General features: G+C 32.4%; 3 protein-coding genes across 10 annotated transcripts; 2 read left to right on the forward strand and 1 right to left on the reverse strand.

The window, feature by feature from the left end:
• Window positions 1-322: 322 nt before the first annotated feature.
• LOC122404036 (GPI mannosyltransferase 4) lies at window positions 323-3,823 on the forward strand. 3 transcript variants are annotated; one of them, XM_043407894.1, is made up of 6 exons: window positions 323-455; window positions 541-635; window positions 949-1,127; window positions 1,191-1,591; window positions 1,659-2,197; window positions 2,275-3,823. In XM_043407894.1, the coding sequence occupies exons 3-6, from the start codon at window positions 950-952 to the stop codon at window positions 3,179-3,181; spliced, it is 2,025 nt and encodes a 674-aa protein (XP_043263829.1). In that variant the 5' UTR covers window positions 323-455; window positions 541-635; window position 949; the 3' UTR covers window positions 3,182-3,823. The 3 variants fall into 3 exon arrangements, with proteins under 3 accessions (XP_043263829.1, XP_043263828.1, XP_043263827.1); XM_043407893.1 differs by having other exon boundaries at window positions 541-1,127; XM_043407892.1 differs by having other exon boundaries at window positions 392-1,127.
• Window positions 2,548-9,693, reverse strand: LOC122404033 (histone deacetylase 6). 4 transcript variants are annotated; one of them, XM_043407887.1, is made up of 20 exons: window positions 9,403-9,693; window positions 9,201-9,240; window positions 8,851-9,024; window positions 8,299-8,721; window positions 8,119-8,216; window positions 7,851-8,024; window positions 7,582-7,774; window positions 7,451-7,510; window positions 7,277-7,366; window positions 7,079-7,185; window positions 6,859-7,002; window positions 6,675-6,781; window positions 6,430-6,599; window positions 6,004-6,344; window positions 5,736-5,931; window positions 5,519-5,648; window positions 4,885-5,448; window positions 4,651-4,817; window positions 4,264-4,551; window positions 4,026-4,128 (listed from the first exon to the last, which is right to left on the reverse strand). In XM_043407887.1, exons 3-20 carry the CDS (start codon window positions 8,899-8,901, stop codon window positions 4,051-4,053), a joined length of 3,381 nt encoding a protein of 1,126 aa, XP_043263822.1. In that variant the 5' UTR covers window positions 8,902-9,024; window positions 9,201-9,240; window positions 9,403-9,693; the 3' UTR covers window positions 4,026-4,050. The 4 variants fall into 4 exon arrangements, with proteins under 4 accessions (XP_043263820.1, XP_043263822.1, XP_043263821.1 ...); XM_043407886.1 differs by having other exon boundaries at window positions 9,201-9,312; window positions 9,403-9,472; XM_043407885.1 differs by lacking the exons at window positions 4,026-4,128; window positions 9,201-9,240 and adding an exon at window positions 2,548-2,635 and having other exon boundaries at window positions 9,403-9,503.
• LOC122404035 (mitochondrial intermediate peptidase) lies at window positions 4,404-13,541 on the forward strand. 3 transcript variants are annotated; one of them, XM_043407891.1, is made up of 11 exons: window positions 4,404-4,517; window positions 10,323-10,410; window positions 10,477-10,739; window positions 10,877-11,063; window positions 11,210-11,289; window positions 11,373-11,561; window positions 11,644-11,785; window positions 11,867-12,205; window positions 12,273-12,494; window positions 12,580-12,810; window positions 12,975-13,541. In XM_043407891.1, the coding sequence occupies exons 3-11, from the start codon at window positions 10,540-10,542 to the stop codon at window positions 13,266-13,268; spliced, it is 1,884 nt and encodes a 627-aa protein (XP_043263826.1). In that variant the 5' UTR covers window positions 4,404-4,517; window positions 10,323-10,410; window positions 10,477-10,539; the 3' UTR covers window positions 13,269-13,541. The 3 variants fall into 3 exon arrangements, with proteins under 3 accessions (XP_043263826.1, XP_043263825.1, XP_043263823.1); XM_043407890.1 differs by lacking the exon at window positions 4,404-4,517 and adding an exon at window positions 9,646-9,782 and having other exon boundaries at window positions 10,250-10,410; window positions 11,644-11,788; XM_043407888.1 differs by lacking the exon at window positions 4,404-4,517 and adding an exon at window positions 9,646-9,782 and having other exon boundaries at window positions 10,250-10,410.
• Window positions 13,542-14,055: the final 514 nt, after the last annotated feature.

The following is a 14,055-nucleotide window of genomic DNA, read 5'->3' on the forward strand; positions in this document are numbered from 1 at the left end:
AGATACCAGAAATATCCCTAGATAGAGTTATTACTTCATCTTAACACTTTACCGACCGGTACCGATTTACCCTAGATTATATATCTACTTTTTCTTGTACTTATAGGAATGTTAAATGAAACTTTGCGACAGTGGTTACTATATTGTTCTCTTTCTGTTATTATAGAGTAATTAAATCTAGTGATATTTTTTATTTTCATGACAACCGATTAATAAACTACCGGTCGGTAAAGAGTCGATTAATAGGTTACCGGTCGGTAAAATGTTAAATGTTTATACAAGGACTAAAGTACCAATGAAAAGAAATACGAAAACATTTCTTTGATTTTTTATTAATGCATATAAACGTAAGAAATGTTTTGCACATTTCAAACTCTATTAAATAAAAGTATGCCTCGAAATTTTAATAGCACGTTTTATAAATAAATTAAACAGACAAGTAATATGTTTTTACGGTAATTGTAAAATGAATGTAAGGTGTATACATCATATGTGCGTTCGTACATAGAAATAATAAAAAAATTTCTTTTTTCTCAACAGTCAAGTTAATGATCAGGTGGTGTTACTTAAAACGTGTATTTCCATAAAGAAAATTTTTCATAATGTTTTTTTCATTATGATTCGAGAACGAGAAGGTATATTTTGTTGGCTTTATTATTTATCTATGACGGTTACTGGTAACCAGAATCAGGAACTATCGCGTCCAACGAGATGCGAATGTTTTAATTTTTGTCTGTATTATATTCTATTTGGAATTGAATATTATGATTAGGTAGCTAGAATATGGTGAATTATATTGTGTGGTTAAAACTAATGTCGCATCGTCTTACAAGAATTCGGAAATATGATCAATTTGATAGAAAAAAATTCTTCTATTCGTTGTCTTAACCTTACTAAACTGATCTGATAAGTCACCGGCCCTGTTTAATCGCTCTACTCGCATGTTAGAATGCACTCCAAAAATGAATATAGAAGGTCGATCGACGAATACAGACCTGCTATACCAATAAGAAGAAAAATAGGCCTTTATTGGTTCCTGGCTAGTTTGAGAATTATTTTAACATTACTTCCACAAACTGGATATATTCATCCTGACGAATATTTCCAGTCGATCGAAGTAATATCTGGTAAGTCGAGGCTTATCGTTACACAAAAGAAACCGTATGTTACAAACATTTTTAATTTCACAGGGGATTACTTTGATATTGACATTAACAAACCATGGGAATTCAATTCTACGTTTCCTGTAAGAACTGCTCTAATACCACAGATTATTGTCGGTCTACCATATTCGATCTTAACAAGACTTTCACAGTATACACGTTTTTACTTTGGTATATCATTAAAATCTCCATACTTTCTGGTGATGTTTCCACGTCTACTTGTATGCGGCTTATCCTTTGTATCGGATTATTGCCTGTACAAAATATGTTACATGTACGGTCAAAATTATAAAATAAGACTGATCACTTATGCCAGTTCCTATGTAATGCTTGTTTATGCAACTCGTACGTTATCTAATGCTATCGAGTTGATACTAATGGCCCTGCTATTGTACTACACATCACATTGTATGGCATATTCAGAAAAGGTATGAACGTCCCTCTGTAAATATTTATCAGATTATTAAATAATGCAAAATATATTTATTGTTTCAGGTAGTTGTCCAAAGTGACTATCTTTCGGATAAATATAATAAAGCAAAAAGTGGCGTGGAAAGAGTAAAATATTACAAGCTTAAAGCTTCGCTGCCCCCGCATTCTTTAAATCATTGTGTTAAAATTGCAACCATTACTGTGATTGGTGTATTTAACAGACCGACATTCATTGCATTTGCCCTTTCACCTATCTTCTTTTGGTTGCAAAGAGGTTTAGGTTCAAAGAGCATAGGTTTTAGTGATTTTCACGTTCGAATATTTACTTTCATTGTATGCGGAATACCTACGGCTATAGTTTTTATTTTGGTCGACAGCTTTTATTTTGGTTATTTAACAATGGCAGAGATAGGTAACCTTGACATCACCATGAACAACTTCGTCGTAACGCCGCTAAATTTTTTCAAATACAATACGAACACTAAAAACCTACAGAATCATGGTTTACATCCCCATTATGTACATTTCATAGTAAATGTACCTCTATTGTATAACGTTCTCGGAGTTATCGGCCTCTTAACATTTGGAAAAATGTTACACAGGTGATTAATTTATTAATATTCTACTATTTTAATAAGTTAAGAATATAAAATTGTTAATGGAAAGTTATTATTTGCAGCGGTTTGAAAGCTCGGTGGTTGGATTTGCCCCGTATACAAAGCGTTGTCGGTCTAATGACGACATCTTTTATCGTACCTATCACACTGCTATCAATTTTTCCTCATCAAGAACCTCGATTTATAATCCCGACGTTGCTACCTCTAGTCTTCTTGTATGCACCGAACATGAATCAAATATCGGGAGTCGATACCGTTTCACGTATTGCCGAAAATAACGCGTATCCGAAATCTTTCACAACAAAGACCAAATTCAGTAAACAGCAAGTTTTTTGGTTCGTGTGTAATGCTGCGTTAGTATTTTTTTATGGATTTGCTCATCAAGGTGGTATTTTACCTTTAACATCTCATGTAGCAACCGAACTAAAAGCAAAACCAGACCTTACACATGTACATTTATTTACATCGCATACTTATTCTATACCAACAGCACTTTTACATTTAAGAAACACTAAACGAACATACGTAAGTAGCGGAAATTACAAATATAAGTTAGTTAAAGATTTCCATCTCTACGAACAAGGTTCAAAACCTATGAAAGATGTATATAACATCATTGCCTTAAAACTTGGAGAATGCGAACAAAAATATGTTACCAGAAAGGTACCATACAGATTATATTATGCTTTTCCCGCCACAGACGTGAAAGAGTTTATGTCCATTCAAAATAATACAAATTTATTTAATTATCATACTGTAAATAGATTTTATCCGCACGTTACTATCGAGAAATTACCGTTCACGAAAATGATTAGTGCCCTACGTCTGACAAGTATGAATAATTTGTCGGTGCAAACATTTCTAGAAGTTATAAACGATGTATTCGACGCTTTTCAGCAATTTGAGTTGTTGTTGATACGAATAGAATATTTGATACAGAATAAATGGGAAGGTACGCATACATCGTGAAAGATACATATATAAATTTATTTGATTATTTATTTGTATAGAATAAAATTCATTTATACGTAATTATTATTAATTTCTTGCTATAATTATTACATTTATTAATGAATTAAATTCAAAGTAAGATACCGTCTTAAATAAAATGCGTTAATATTTATGACCGTTAATAATGCAACCGTATTATCCTTATGTAAATATAAAACTTGAGATCAAATTAATGCTCATAAATGTATGTATGTATACGCATTTTTAAAAGAAAATTTCTCTTTTTCGGCCTCTAGAATCTCCGATTTTTTCCCAGAGGTGGCCGAACACCCTCTACACATATGTATATGTACAAACATTTGTTTAAAATTATTGATATTTGCATTAAAGCGACTATAAAAAATTAAATTTACTTATGGGCACTGTACTTTAATCTAAGCTTTCATTTCTAACATAATTTGTTTAGTTCTATTTGTAACTTAATATTGACCTAATAACCATTATCCTACATAGAAAAATAGAATGTGAAGTTATTTAAAGTCACTATCTTTGTAAATGTAAATATTGTATACATTCAAAATTAATTTACAAGTAGTTTGATTATTTGAAATTGATTAAAACAAATATATATGTATATATATTTATTATTTGTTATTTACTCGTGAAAGTAAAAACATTTTCGTATAATCGATCTTGTTCATCTCGTAAATTCTGAATAAATGAAATGATATAAAATGTAAAAATCGACAAGTCTGAAATTTAACTAAATGTAAAATAAGTAAATAACAAATATTAAAACTGATCATATTTCTATTATATAAGTCATTTATAAATATTCGGAAATACATATGGTATTAATAACAAATGTATTATTAAATATTTGCACTTCAATTCTCGTTATATGTCCATGGTAATTCTTCGTTAAATTTACTTTGATGTGCGGCATTACGAGCAGCGTATAGTCGCTAAAATTTTATTAAATTCCGGTTCAGTATTCCAAAAATAATTCGTGTGGACTTATGTCAAAACGGATATATTTACCAGAACACGCTGAATATTCCAATCTATAATTATTTATAGGTATTACAACTATAACTCACCGGATTATCTATGTACGCCTCACAACTGTAGCACCAAACCGATAAATCGGTAAAACTCAGAGCCAAAGGATGTTCCGTTCTTTCTACGTGCAACACGCCGTGTTGATTAATGCTGCGCGCACAGTGTACAGTGTAACATTGTAAACAGATCCAATTTTCAACATTGCTTTCGCATTCCAGACATGGCAAATGTACATTGATTCCCGATCCCGGTACATCGCTGACACTATCCAGGTGTGGACATTCTCGTAAAGGTACTATTGCAAACATTTCTCCAACTACCAACGCCTATAACAGTAATATTAAATGTCTAGTTTGATTGTCTAATTAACCCCTTGCAAGCCACCTTGGTTGGTCACCCCTAACAAGAGTTCAGGCATTGATTACCTGCAAATTTTGAGACAGGTAATCGTACAAGTTTGTAGCAACACTTCCTTCAGCAGCCGATCTTTCATTCCGACCACTGCTGCCACCAGGGTTTGAGTTATTAACATTTTTCTCAGAAGACGCTTCCTTTCCCGGCTGATTTACGTTTTTCTTTCCATATTCGGAAACTGAAAAATGTACCAATAAATCATTTACATGTCCGATACATACATACATTTCCTAGATATATCATACCTTGCATGTTTAATAATTTATTACGAGCTTCTTCGATCGCCTTTGAAGTGTCGTCGTACGATGAGTTCTTTATTTTTATATTCTCCACCTCGTTTTGTAACTTTGAAATTTCTTCGTCCGTCACAGAATTTAGACATGTTTTATTAATCGAAATTTTCAACTCCAACTTCTCACTTTCAATTTCTTCCAACGCTATCTTAGACTCGGACTGCTTGGAATGTTCTTCAACGTTTCTCGTTTCTTCATTTGTTTTTACGTGTAACACTTTAGCCTTGGGGAGTACATTCTCTTTCGGCAGAGACACATTAAATGTTAAATTCGGCCAATATTGCTTCTGCGTTTTTAAAACATTGTTTATAGAGTTAACGGCGCTCGCGCACGGAGTCTGATTGCTTTCCAACATCGGCAAAGGATCACCAAGTAACGTTTTTGTACAAATGGTCATTGCATGTGAAATCGAATTAATATTGTAACCCCCTTCGAGACTGAGGATAATACGACCATTAGCCAAAGAAGATAACCAGTGTGTTAAATGTCCATACATCTCTGGTGTTACGCGGCAACCTAAATAATTAAAAATTAAATATTCGAGCAAATCTTTTAGAAAGAATATTTATAAAATCGATTCACACACCACCAAGTGGATCGCCAATGCATGCGTCGAAACCCGCCGAGACTAAAATTAGTTCTGGATTAAACATATATGCAATTGGCATTATTGCTTGTTGAAATGCTGCTATGTACTCTGCGTCGCCCATTCCTTTCTACGTGCCGCACATAGAAGTAAAATATATTAATAATTACATTTTATTCGCATTAGCTCTTTCCATATCGTATTTACAAAGACTGACTTTGTTCCATGGTATATTGACATTAAAACCTTCTCCCGGGCCGGAACCGACAAAGGTATAATTAGCACGTTTAGAATTTGGGAAGAAATTCCCATTATCAAAACGATGAACAGACATATATAGAATTTTTTGATCTTCTTCGAAGATCGATTGCGTTCCATTGCCGTGGTGCACGTCCCAGTCCACTATTAAAACCCTGAACATATACAACATATTATCTTTATGCAAGCGCGCATAATTAACAACAGATCGATGAAACCATAATTACCTTTTCAACTGATGAAATTCTATGGCATATCTAGCTGCTACAGCAATATTATTAAAAATACAGAAACCGCACGGTGCATCTTCTTCTGCATGATGCCCTGGAGGTCTGACAATAGCTACACCAGATTGGCTTTCTCCATTTAATACGCTATCGACTATTTGTAATAAAGATCCGGTAGATACACAGGCACTTGTCCAAGTTTCAGGATGTAAATAAACAGAGTTAAAAGTTGTGGCCAGCTTCTGCAACTCCTTGTATTTTAAACCATCGGTGGTCTTTATCTTATCTATGTAATCTTTCGAATGAGCCAGTAATAATTCTTCCATCGTTGCACTTCGTCCCTTTATAAAAAAAAAAGAAAAAAAGAATGATTATATTTCAGACAAAGGTGTAAAAGTTAACATTTTTTATAGCATATTAGAATACCTGTTGTACACAACATCGATCAAGTAAATTATATTCTTCGTACTTTTTGTAAATACCACTAATACGATTTGGTTTCTCCGGATGACTATCGTCAACTAAATCACAATGACTTAACATTCTATCATCATAAACTACGCACACTTTGTTCGATGACATGGACAAATTGGTAACTAAAACAAAATAATAATTGTTATGTATGTAGCCGTTTATTTCATACGATGAATCATATTTAAATAGCAACTTACATTGGATTAACATATTTAACTGCTTTTCTATCAACTCGATAACTTCTTTACTTTGAACTGGATAGCAATTACCAGTTTCGTACACTTCTGGCCTAATATCGTTTCCTCTACAATAAAACAGTTATACGTTTACGTAATTAAAATTAGTAACTAAATTTTCACTAGGAATCATTTGATTTCTTACTTAAATACAACTGTAGGTAAATGTTCATTAATACTTTGCTCCTTATTATGCGTGGTAGTATTAATACTGTACGTATCCTGATATTGGTAACATTTCCAATATAATTTATGACTGTAAATCGTATTTAAAATTGAGTCGCGTATACTGAAATGGTAATAATTGTATATCAATTAATATTATTCCTTGTATTAAATTCCTTATATTAGATTCTCGATGGTACCTTAACGAAGGTAATTCAAGATTTTGTAACATGGGACACGGATCGCCTAACAATGTGCGTAGCGTCAATGCTGCACCTTCAGCTAATGATTTCAAACAATAGCCACCCTATAAGTAAAGATACATTGAAAATAAAATATTTAAAGAATTATAAATCCGTCATGTTTAACACATTGACGTGTTAAGATATTTGTCATACCTCTAGTACAACAGCAACTTTTCCAGATGCCAAACTCAGTAAAGATGATAATAGATGAGCATAACATGCAGGGCTCACCAACATCTCGCCCTTAATATCATGAACAATTAAAATTTAATTAGATGTATATAGTCTAAAAATAATATATAAATAATAATATATTTATCATTTTACCTCTGGACAGCCCAAGGCTGCATCATAACCAGCTGACACTATTACCAGATCTGGTTGAAACTGTAATAATTAAAATTTTTCTATTTTATATTTAACTTATAAATTGAATTATTGCAATACGCTATACTTACCTCGTAAGCCATTGGTAATAAAACTTGCTGAAATATGGCTAAATAATCAGCATTTGTCATACCAATTTTGTTAAGAGGCACATTGAAGTTATATCCTTGTCCTAAATCATCTCCGACAAAATGAAAATTAGATTCTCGAAGATTTGGCCAAAATTCACCATTCTCGTAACGATGAATAGAAAAGTAGATTACCCTACGGAAAATGTTTATATAAAAGGAACATTCGTTACGAGAAATATTACGAGAAAATTACGAAAACAACGATGTACCGTGGATCATTATAAAACATTTGTTGGGTTGCTTGTCCGTGATGTACATCCCAGTCGACGATCAAAATTTTATTAGCCAAATTATTACTCAAAACATTTTCAGCAGCGATCGCAACATTATTGAAAAAACAATATCCACAATATTCTACTTTCATTGCGTGATGTCCAGGTGGTCTAAAATAGAATAAAAATAAAACGTATTACTGCTCAATGTTTACAACATAGTAACTGTTATACTATCTATAGATAAATTATAAAATTATTATACCTTATAATAGCCATTCCGTTTTGTACCTCACCTTTACAAATACTTTTCACCAAGTTGATCGTCGAGCCCACGGCTAACAGGGACAATTTGTAGGTAGACTAAAGAAATGTTTAATAATTTAGTATTAAAATTCTTATATTATTTTAAAATTTACTTTGCATTTTATAAATATTTACATACAGGGTGTACATAAATTGCATCGTATTTAGACGAGAGAGACCGTAATTTATCTGCATCTGTACAGCCATCTGTGGCCTTTAAAATATCGATTTGTTTTTGGCTGTGCATCGTGAGTATTTCATTCTCCGTAGCATGCCTAGGTGCAATGAATTTGCACCTACTTATTAAACCTAATTCTTCGCATCTTCGTAGAACATTCGTCAATCTGGCAGGACATTCTGGATAATTTGGATCCCAAAGACATTCGTGTTCCGACATGGACAGATCGTATACAAGACCAGTTTTCTTCCTCTTTAAATTGTTGGCATCTATGGCTTTTTGATATATATCATGTACAAAGATAGAGCTACACTTTATCCTTTGCGATATATGTTGTTGCGTTGCCTCTCGTTTAGCAGCTATTAAAGCAGCGGATGGCCGAATCTGATTAAAAGAACGACGAATAAATTCATTATGTTGCAAATATATTATTATTACCAAAACCCACATAAATTTCTTAGCCAAACTAATTATTAAAATTAATAACGATTTTTTTTTTAAATGTATACTTACGCTAGAATTTTTCGCAGATTTTTTGGCACTTTTTTTCACCGACATAGACATGTTTCCAATAATACTGTTGTTGTCTTTTCCTTTTGAATTTTCTATAGCTTTTATGAGCTGGACTTCGCTATCTGCTAATTGTTTAGCAGCAGCGAACAGATTTCCACTTATCACAGAATCAGACTACAAGGCAAAAAAAACAAAATTAATTTTATAGATAAGAATCCTGATCATGTTTTCAAATTGTTTTATTTGAAACTGTTGTTTCTCCAAATAGAATTAGTATCTCCGATAAAATTAATTAGACAACTACTTCTAAATACAAAGAAACTATAATATAATTAGAGAAGTTTTCTTACTTTTCTGTTAAACAGCGAAACTTATTGGGAAAAAAATGAACTGTTGACAAGTAATATGTAGATATAGTACGAGACGAGACATATCCTTGTATAGATATCAGTACCCCTTCCACTTAAAAATGTATTGTCGTGTATAGAAATCGTCATATTCGAACACTGAGAGACGATATGAACGCGAGTGATTAATAAACATCATTCTTACCATTTGCGTTTAACGAATAACCTTGAAATTTGCGATTTCACCAAACCCCGCAATATGACTTTTACAAACGTATCATGATCCTTTGGGAGACTGAACTTTGTCGGCCGAATAAGACAACTGTTGTGCATGAAAATTCTGTCGCTAGAAAAACGCAGCTATCATAGCGGTCTGGGTCATTTTGCGGTTTCAATTTTGTTCTCGCTCCATTTCAACGAAGAGCTGACAGTGTCCGTAATCTAACATGTAACTGCAGAAGTCAAAAATAGAATCACTATTCCCGATTCCCGATCCCGATTTCCCGAGGCCCGAGACTGCAAAGTTCAACAGAGAACAGAGTATCGTTCCGAGTTCCGAATAATTCCGAACGAGACACTGATCCGGTATTTCTTATGTATAACCTTTCGTACACAATATACACCGAGCTGTGTGTAAAATATGCCTTTTAAATAGTATATAATTTATATTGCTTCCAAGTTTAATTCATTATAATTACAATAGAATATTGTCTGTGTCGAATTTCGAAAATAATATTTCATTCGTATCGTTGTAAAAATAGCCGTACCGCTTTACATGTATGAAACACATGATGCACCAAGGCACTGTTTCAATTAGAAATATTTTAAACGTTATTTTATATATCATCAAAGTGAACATAAAATTGTTTTAGTTGAATATTCAAGAAATGAAATATAAATATTATAACGTTGGGTCTGTTTTTTAATCTGAAGATATTTAACGAAACATGATTCGTTGTTACAACATTGGAGTACAGGCTATGTAAAGTTTCTTCGAATAATCTAGATTTTTTTCAAACTATTGAATGAATGATATTGTTTCTATTAAAAAGATCAATTTAATGTTACGTGAAAAATGATGCAAATATTAAAGAAACAGACGTTGAAGCACTTTAAAAATCATAGGAGCGTTAATACATGGTCGCCGCTCGCAACAGCGTTCAATTCCATTACCACGGAAAAGCATGAATTCAACCTGTCGAAAAATAAAACTGTAAGTCAATTTGATTATTCGAATTACTCGATGGTTTGCATTTTTAAGTTTTTAAATATTCTACAGGGATTATTTGGTATACCAGAGTTAAGAACTCCAGAGGGATTCAGCATTTTGAAGGATCAAGCAATGATCCAAACGGATGTACTCATAGCAGAGGCCACTAGTAAAAATAGAAAACGCAAGATTGTAGAAATTTTTGATGATTTGTCCGATGCTCTATGCAAAGTTGCAGACTTGGCAGAATTTATTAGAATCGCGCATCCAGATAAACAGTTTATTAAAGCTGCAGAAAATGCTTGTATATTCATCAGTGGTATAGTAGAAAAGTAAATATTTTTCCTTACAGTGTGAGTAAAAAATCACAATGGTCATATCCATTTATAATTTGTCGTTATTAGATGTATTAAATTCTGTTCCTTTATCGATTTGAAAAGTAGAAAAAATCGTTTGTAAATCTCTTCAGATTAAATACTCATTGTGAACTGTATAATGCGCTACGGTACGCAGTAAATAATGGAGATATCCAAGAAACGTCTGTCGTGGATGACCATGTTGCGAAATTGTTCTTGTTTGATTTTGAACAGTGCGGTATACATTTACCGGAATCTAAACGGGAGAATGTCGTACAGTTAAATGATTACATATTACAAGTATGTAGTTTTTTTTACACGTGTATACGTATACAAGATGTTTATCCATAAATATACAAGCAAATATCTCATAAATGTCTCATTTATGTATGGACATCCTGTATAAGCTCGATCGTATTTAAATATACAACATTTTTGTAACACAGATAGGTCAGAAGTTCATGGCGGGTGCGGGTAATGCGCGAACAGTGGACGCTAACATTCTTCCACCGGGTGTAAAGGAACAGTAAGTATTGCGGTTGAGCAATCGTTGAAAGACACTGATTTATATAATGTAGCTCATTGAACTTTGTTAAATACGTTTCACAGTTTCACAATGAAGGATAATCAGATAATAGTGCAAGGACTTTACGTAGATTCTTCTAATAATCTAGTTCGAGAAGCGGCTTATCGTATATTTTTATATCCAGACAACAATCAAGAGTATCTCTTGCACGAACTTTTAAACTCGAGACACTACTTGGCCAAATTGTGTGGATTTCCATCGTATGCTCATCGGTAAATTTTAATTGTTAATTGACTATAAACTAAGAATAAATATTATCCGTATCCTTGTGTACAAAGAAAATACATGTTTTAGAGCCGTGAGAGGAAGTACGGTAGAAACGCCGGAAGTGATATATGATTTTCTTAATATTTTAAATGATAATTTGAAGCTCAAAGCAGCGCAGGATTTCAAAGAGATGCAAAAAATGAAAGATGCAGAATCGATTACAGAACAGGTTGTTATCAAACTTATCGAACTTTTACTTATTGTAAAATTTCTAGAGCTCCTTTTGTAAACTTACTTTCTCTTTGCGTAGAACCTAATGCCATGGGATACCGCGTATTTTATGGGAAAAGCAAAAAGAACCTGGTTGAATATATCTAGCACCGAATTTACTCCATATTTTTCGCTCGGTGCCTGTATGGACGGAATAAATATTTTAACGCAAGCTCTATATGGCATTCGACTAGAGTCTATGCCAGTTATATCAGGCGAAGTTTGGGCAAATAATATACATAAAATTGCTGTTATAGATGAAAACGAAGTAGTTTTGGGACATATATACTGTGATTTCTTTGAGAGAAAAGGCAAACCTAATCAAGACTGTCATTTTACTATTAGAGGTGGAAGACAATTGTCTGACGGATCTTATCAAGTATAAAATACTTGTAATACATAGAACATTAACGTAATGGAAATTTAATCTTTTTATAAATACGTAGAATCCAATAGCAGTATTAATGTTATCTTTGCCACCGCCAAGATGGTCCAACCCGTGTTTGTTAAGTCCTGCTTCTGTAGAGAACTTGTTCCATGAAATGGGTCATGCGTTACATTCTATGTTAGGCAGAACAAAATATCAACACGTAACTGGTACCAGATGCAGTACAGATTTTGCAGAGGTACCGAGTGTATTAATGGAATATTTTGCAACTGATCCAAGAGTGAGTTATGACTGTAATTATAGTATTAATAATTAAATTATAAATTACACAATCTTTTAATGATTCAATATGTACTATATATCAGGTTGTGTCCACGTTCGCGAAACACTTCCAAACATTGGAGCAAATACCAACGGTTCTATTAGAAAAATTACATGCCTCCAAAAACATATTCTGTGCTTCCGAGTTACAAAATCAAGTATGTTATAGCATGTTAGATCAAGTTTATCACAGTGGAAAGTTGGAGAAATCATCAACTGATGTTTTGAAAGAGATACAAGGAAAATACTATGGACTACCTTACGTTGAAAATACAGTATGTTTTTTTTTTATTATCTCAATAATAAAAATACTTGTTTTGCGCATATTCACAACTTATAAATGAAATAATTACTAACGTAAGGAAACAATTAAAAATTGATTTTTTATTAGGAAATGTTTAATAAGAAATGATTATGAATCTATAAATGTTGTTTGCAGGCATGGCATTTAAGATTTTCTCACTTAGTTGGATATGGTGCAAAATATTACTCTTATTTAATTTCTCGAGCAATTGCTTCTTGGATATGGCAGACTTATTTCCAAGCAGATCCTTTCAATCGAACCGCCGGGGATCGATATCGAAAAGAATGTTTATCACATGGAGGTGGCAAGCCATCGTCCAAGTTAGTATCTGATTTTTTGGACAAGGAAGCTAGTGCTAACAATTTTGCAAAATCTTTGCTGAACGAAATCGACATGAGAACCGATGAAGTGCAAAAAGTAAAAAGATAAAGTAAACCATAGCATAAAAGGAACGTGTAAAATAACAACTAGATTGGAAATTTTATGCATTAATGCGGTATGCCAATATGGAAAACATATGCAGAATATGTTTTATAAAACAATAGTATTTAAATTTATATTGGTGCATTTATTTTTCATATTCATATACACCATAAATGCATAAAATCCGCGCTTAATGATGACTACTTTTTAAGTAAAAAACATAAAACGAAAACGTTTTTACAATGGGCAGAACATTTTTTAAGAAAAAGCTAATATAAAACAAGGAACCCATTTGGGCTAGATATTGTAGAAATATTGATATTTGAATTAAAACTATAAAAAACATAGATAATTTTATAATTAAATATGTACTTTGTAAATAAAATGTAAATAATTTGAATTAATGCACCATGAACGAAAAATAATTCGAGTTTTTTGTTTTATTTTATTACAAGTACGGAAACCTTACCCTATTTACAATCTTGATTAATCTACGAATGATTACACAAAAATAAGTTTTTTTTTAGTGTAATACAAACAAAACGCAGTATAAGGCAAGTTATGAGAAGAGTAATTATTTTATTTCAAGTGGCAAAATAAACTTTTTAATTATTTTTACAAAAACGAAATATTGCTCGAAAATGTGTAATATGACTGTTGTATCATTTTTTGTATATTTTATATATTTCTTTTTAAATGTAACTTCTAGCATGAATTTACCATGTACTGCGTTTAGGATTGTTTCAATTTGTATTAAAACTCTCCATCGGGGCTTCCATTAAAATTGGCTAAT

The sequence above is a fragment of the Colletes gigas genome, unplaced genomic scaffold (genome assembly GCF_013123115.1).
Source record: "Colletes gigas isolate AHSC1104 unplaced genomic scaffold, ASM1312311v1 Colletes_gigas_Sc00097, whole genome shotgun sequence".
NCBI lineage: Eukaryota > Metazoa > Arthropoda > Insecta > Hymenoptera > Colletidae > Colletes > Colletes gigas.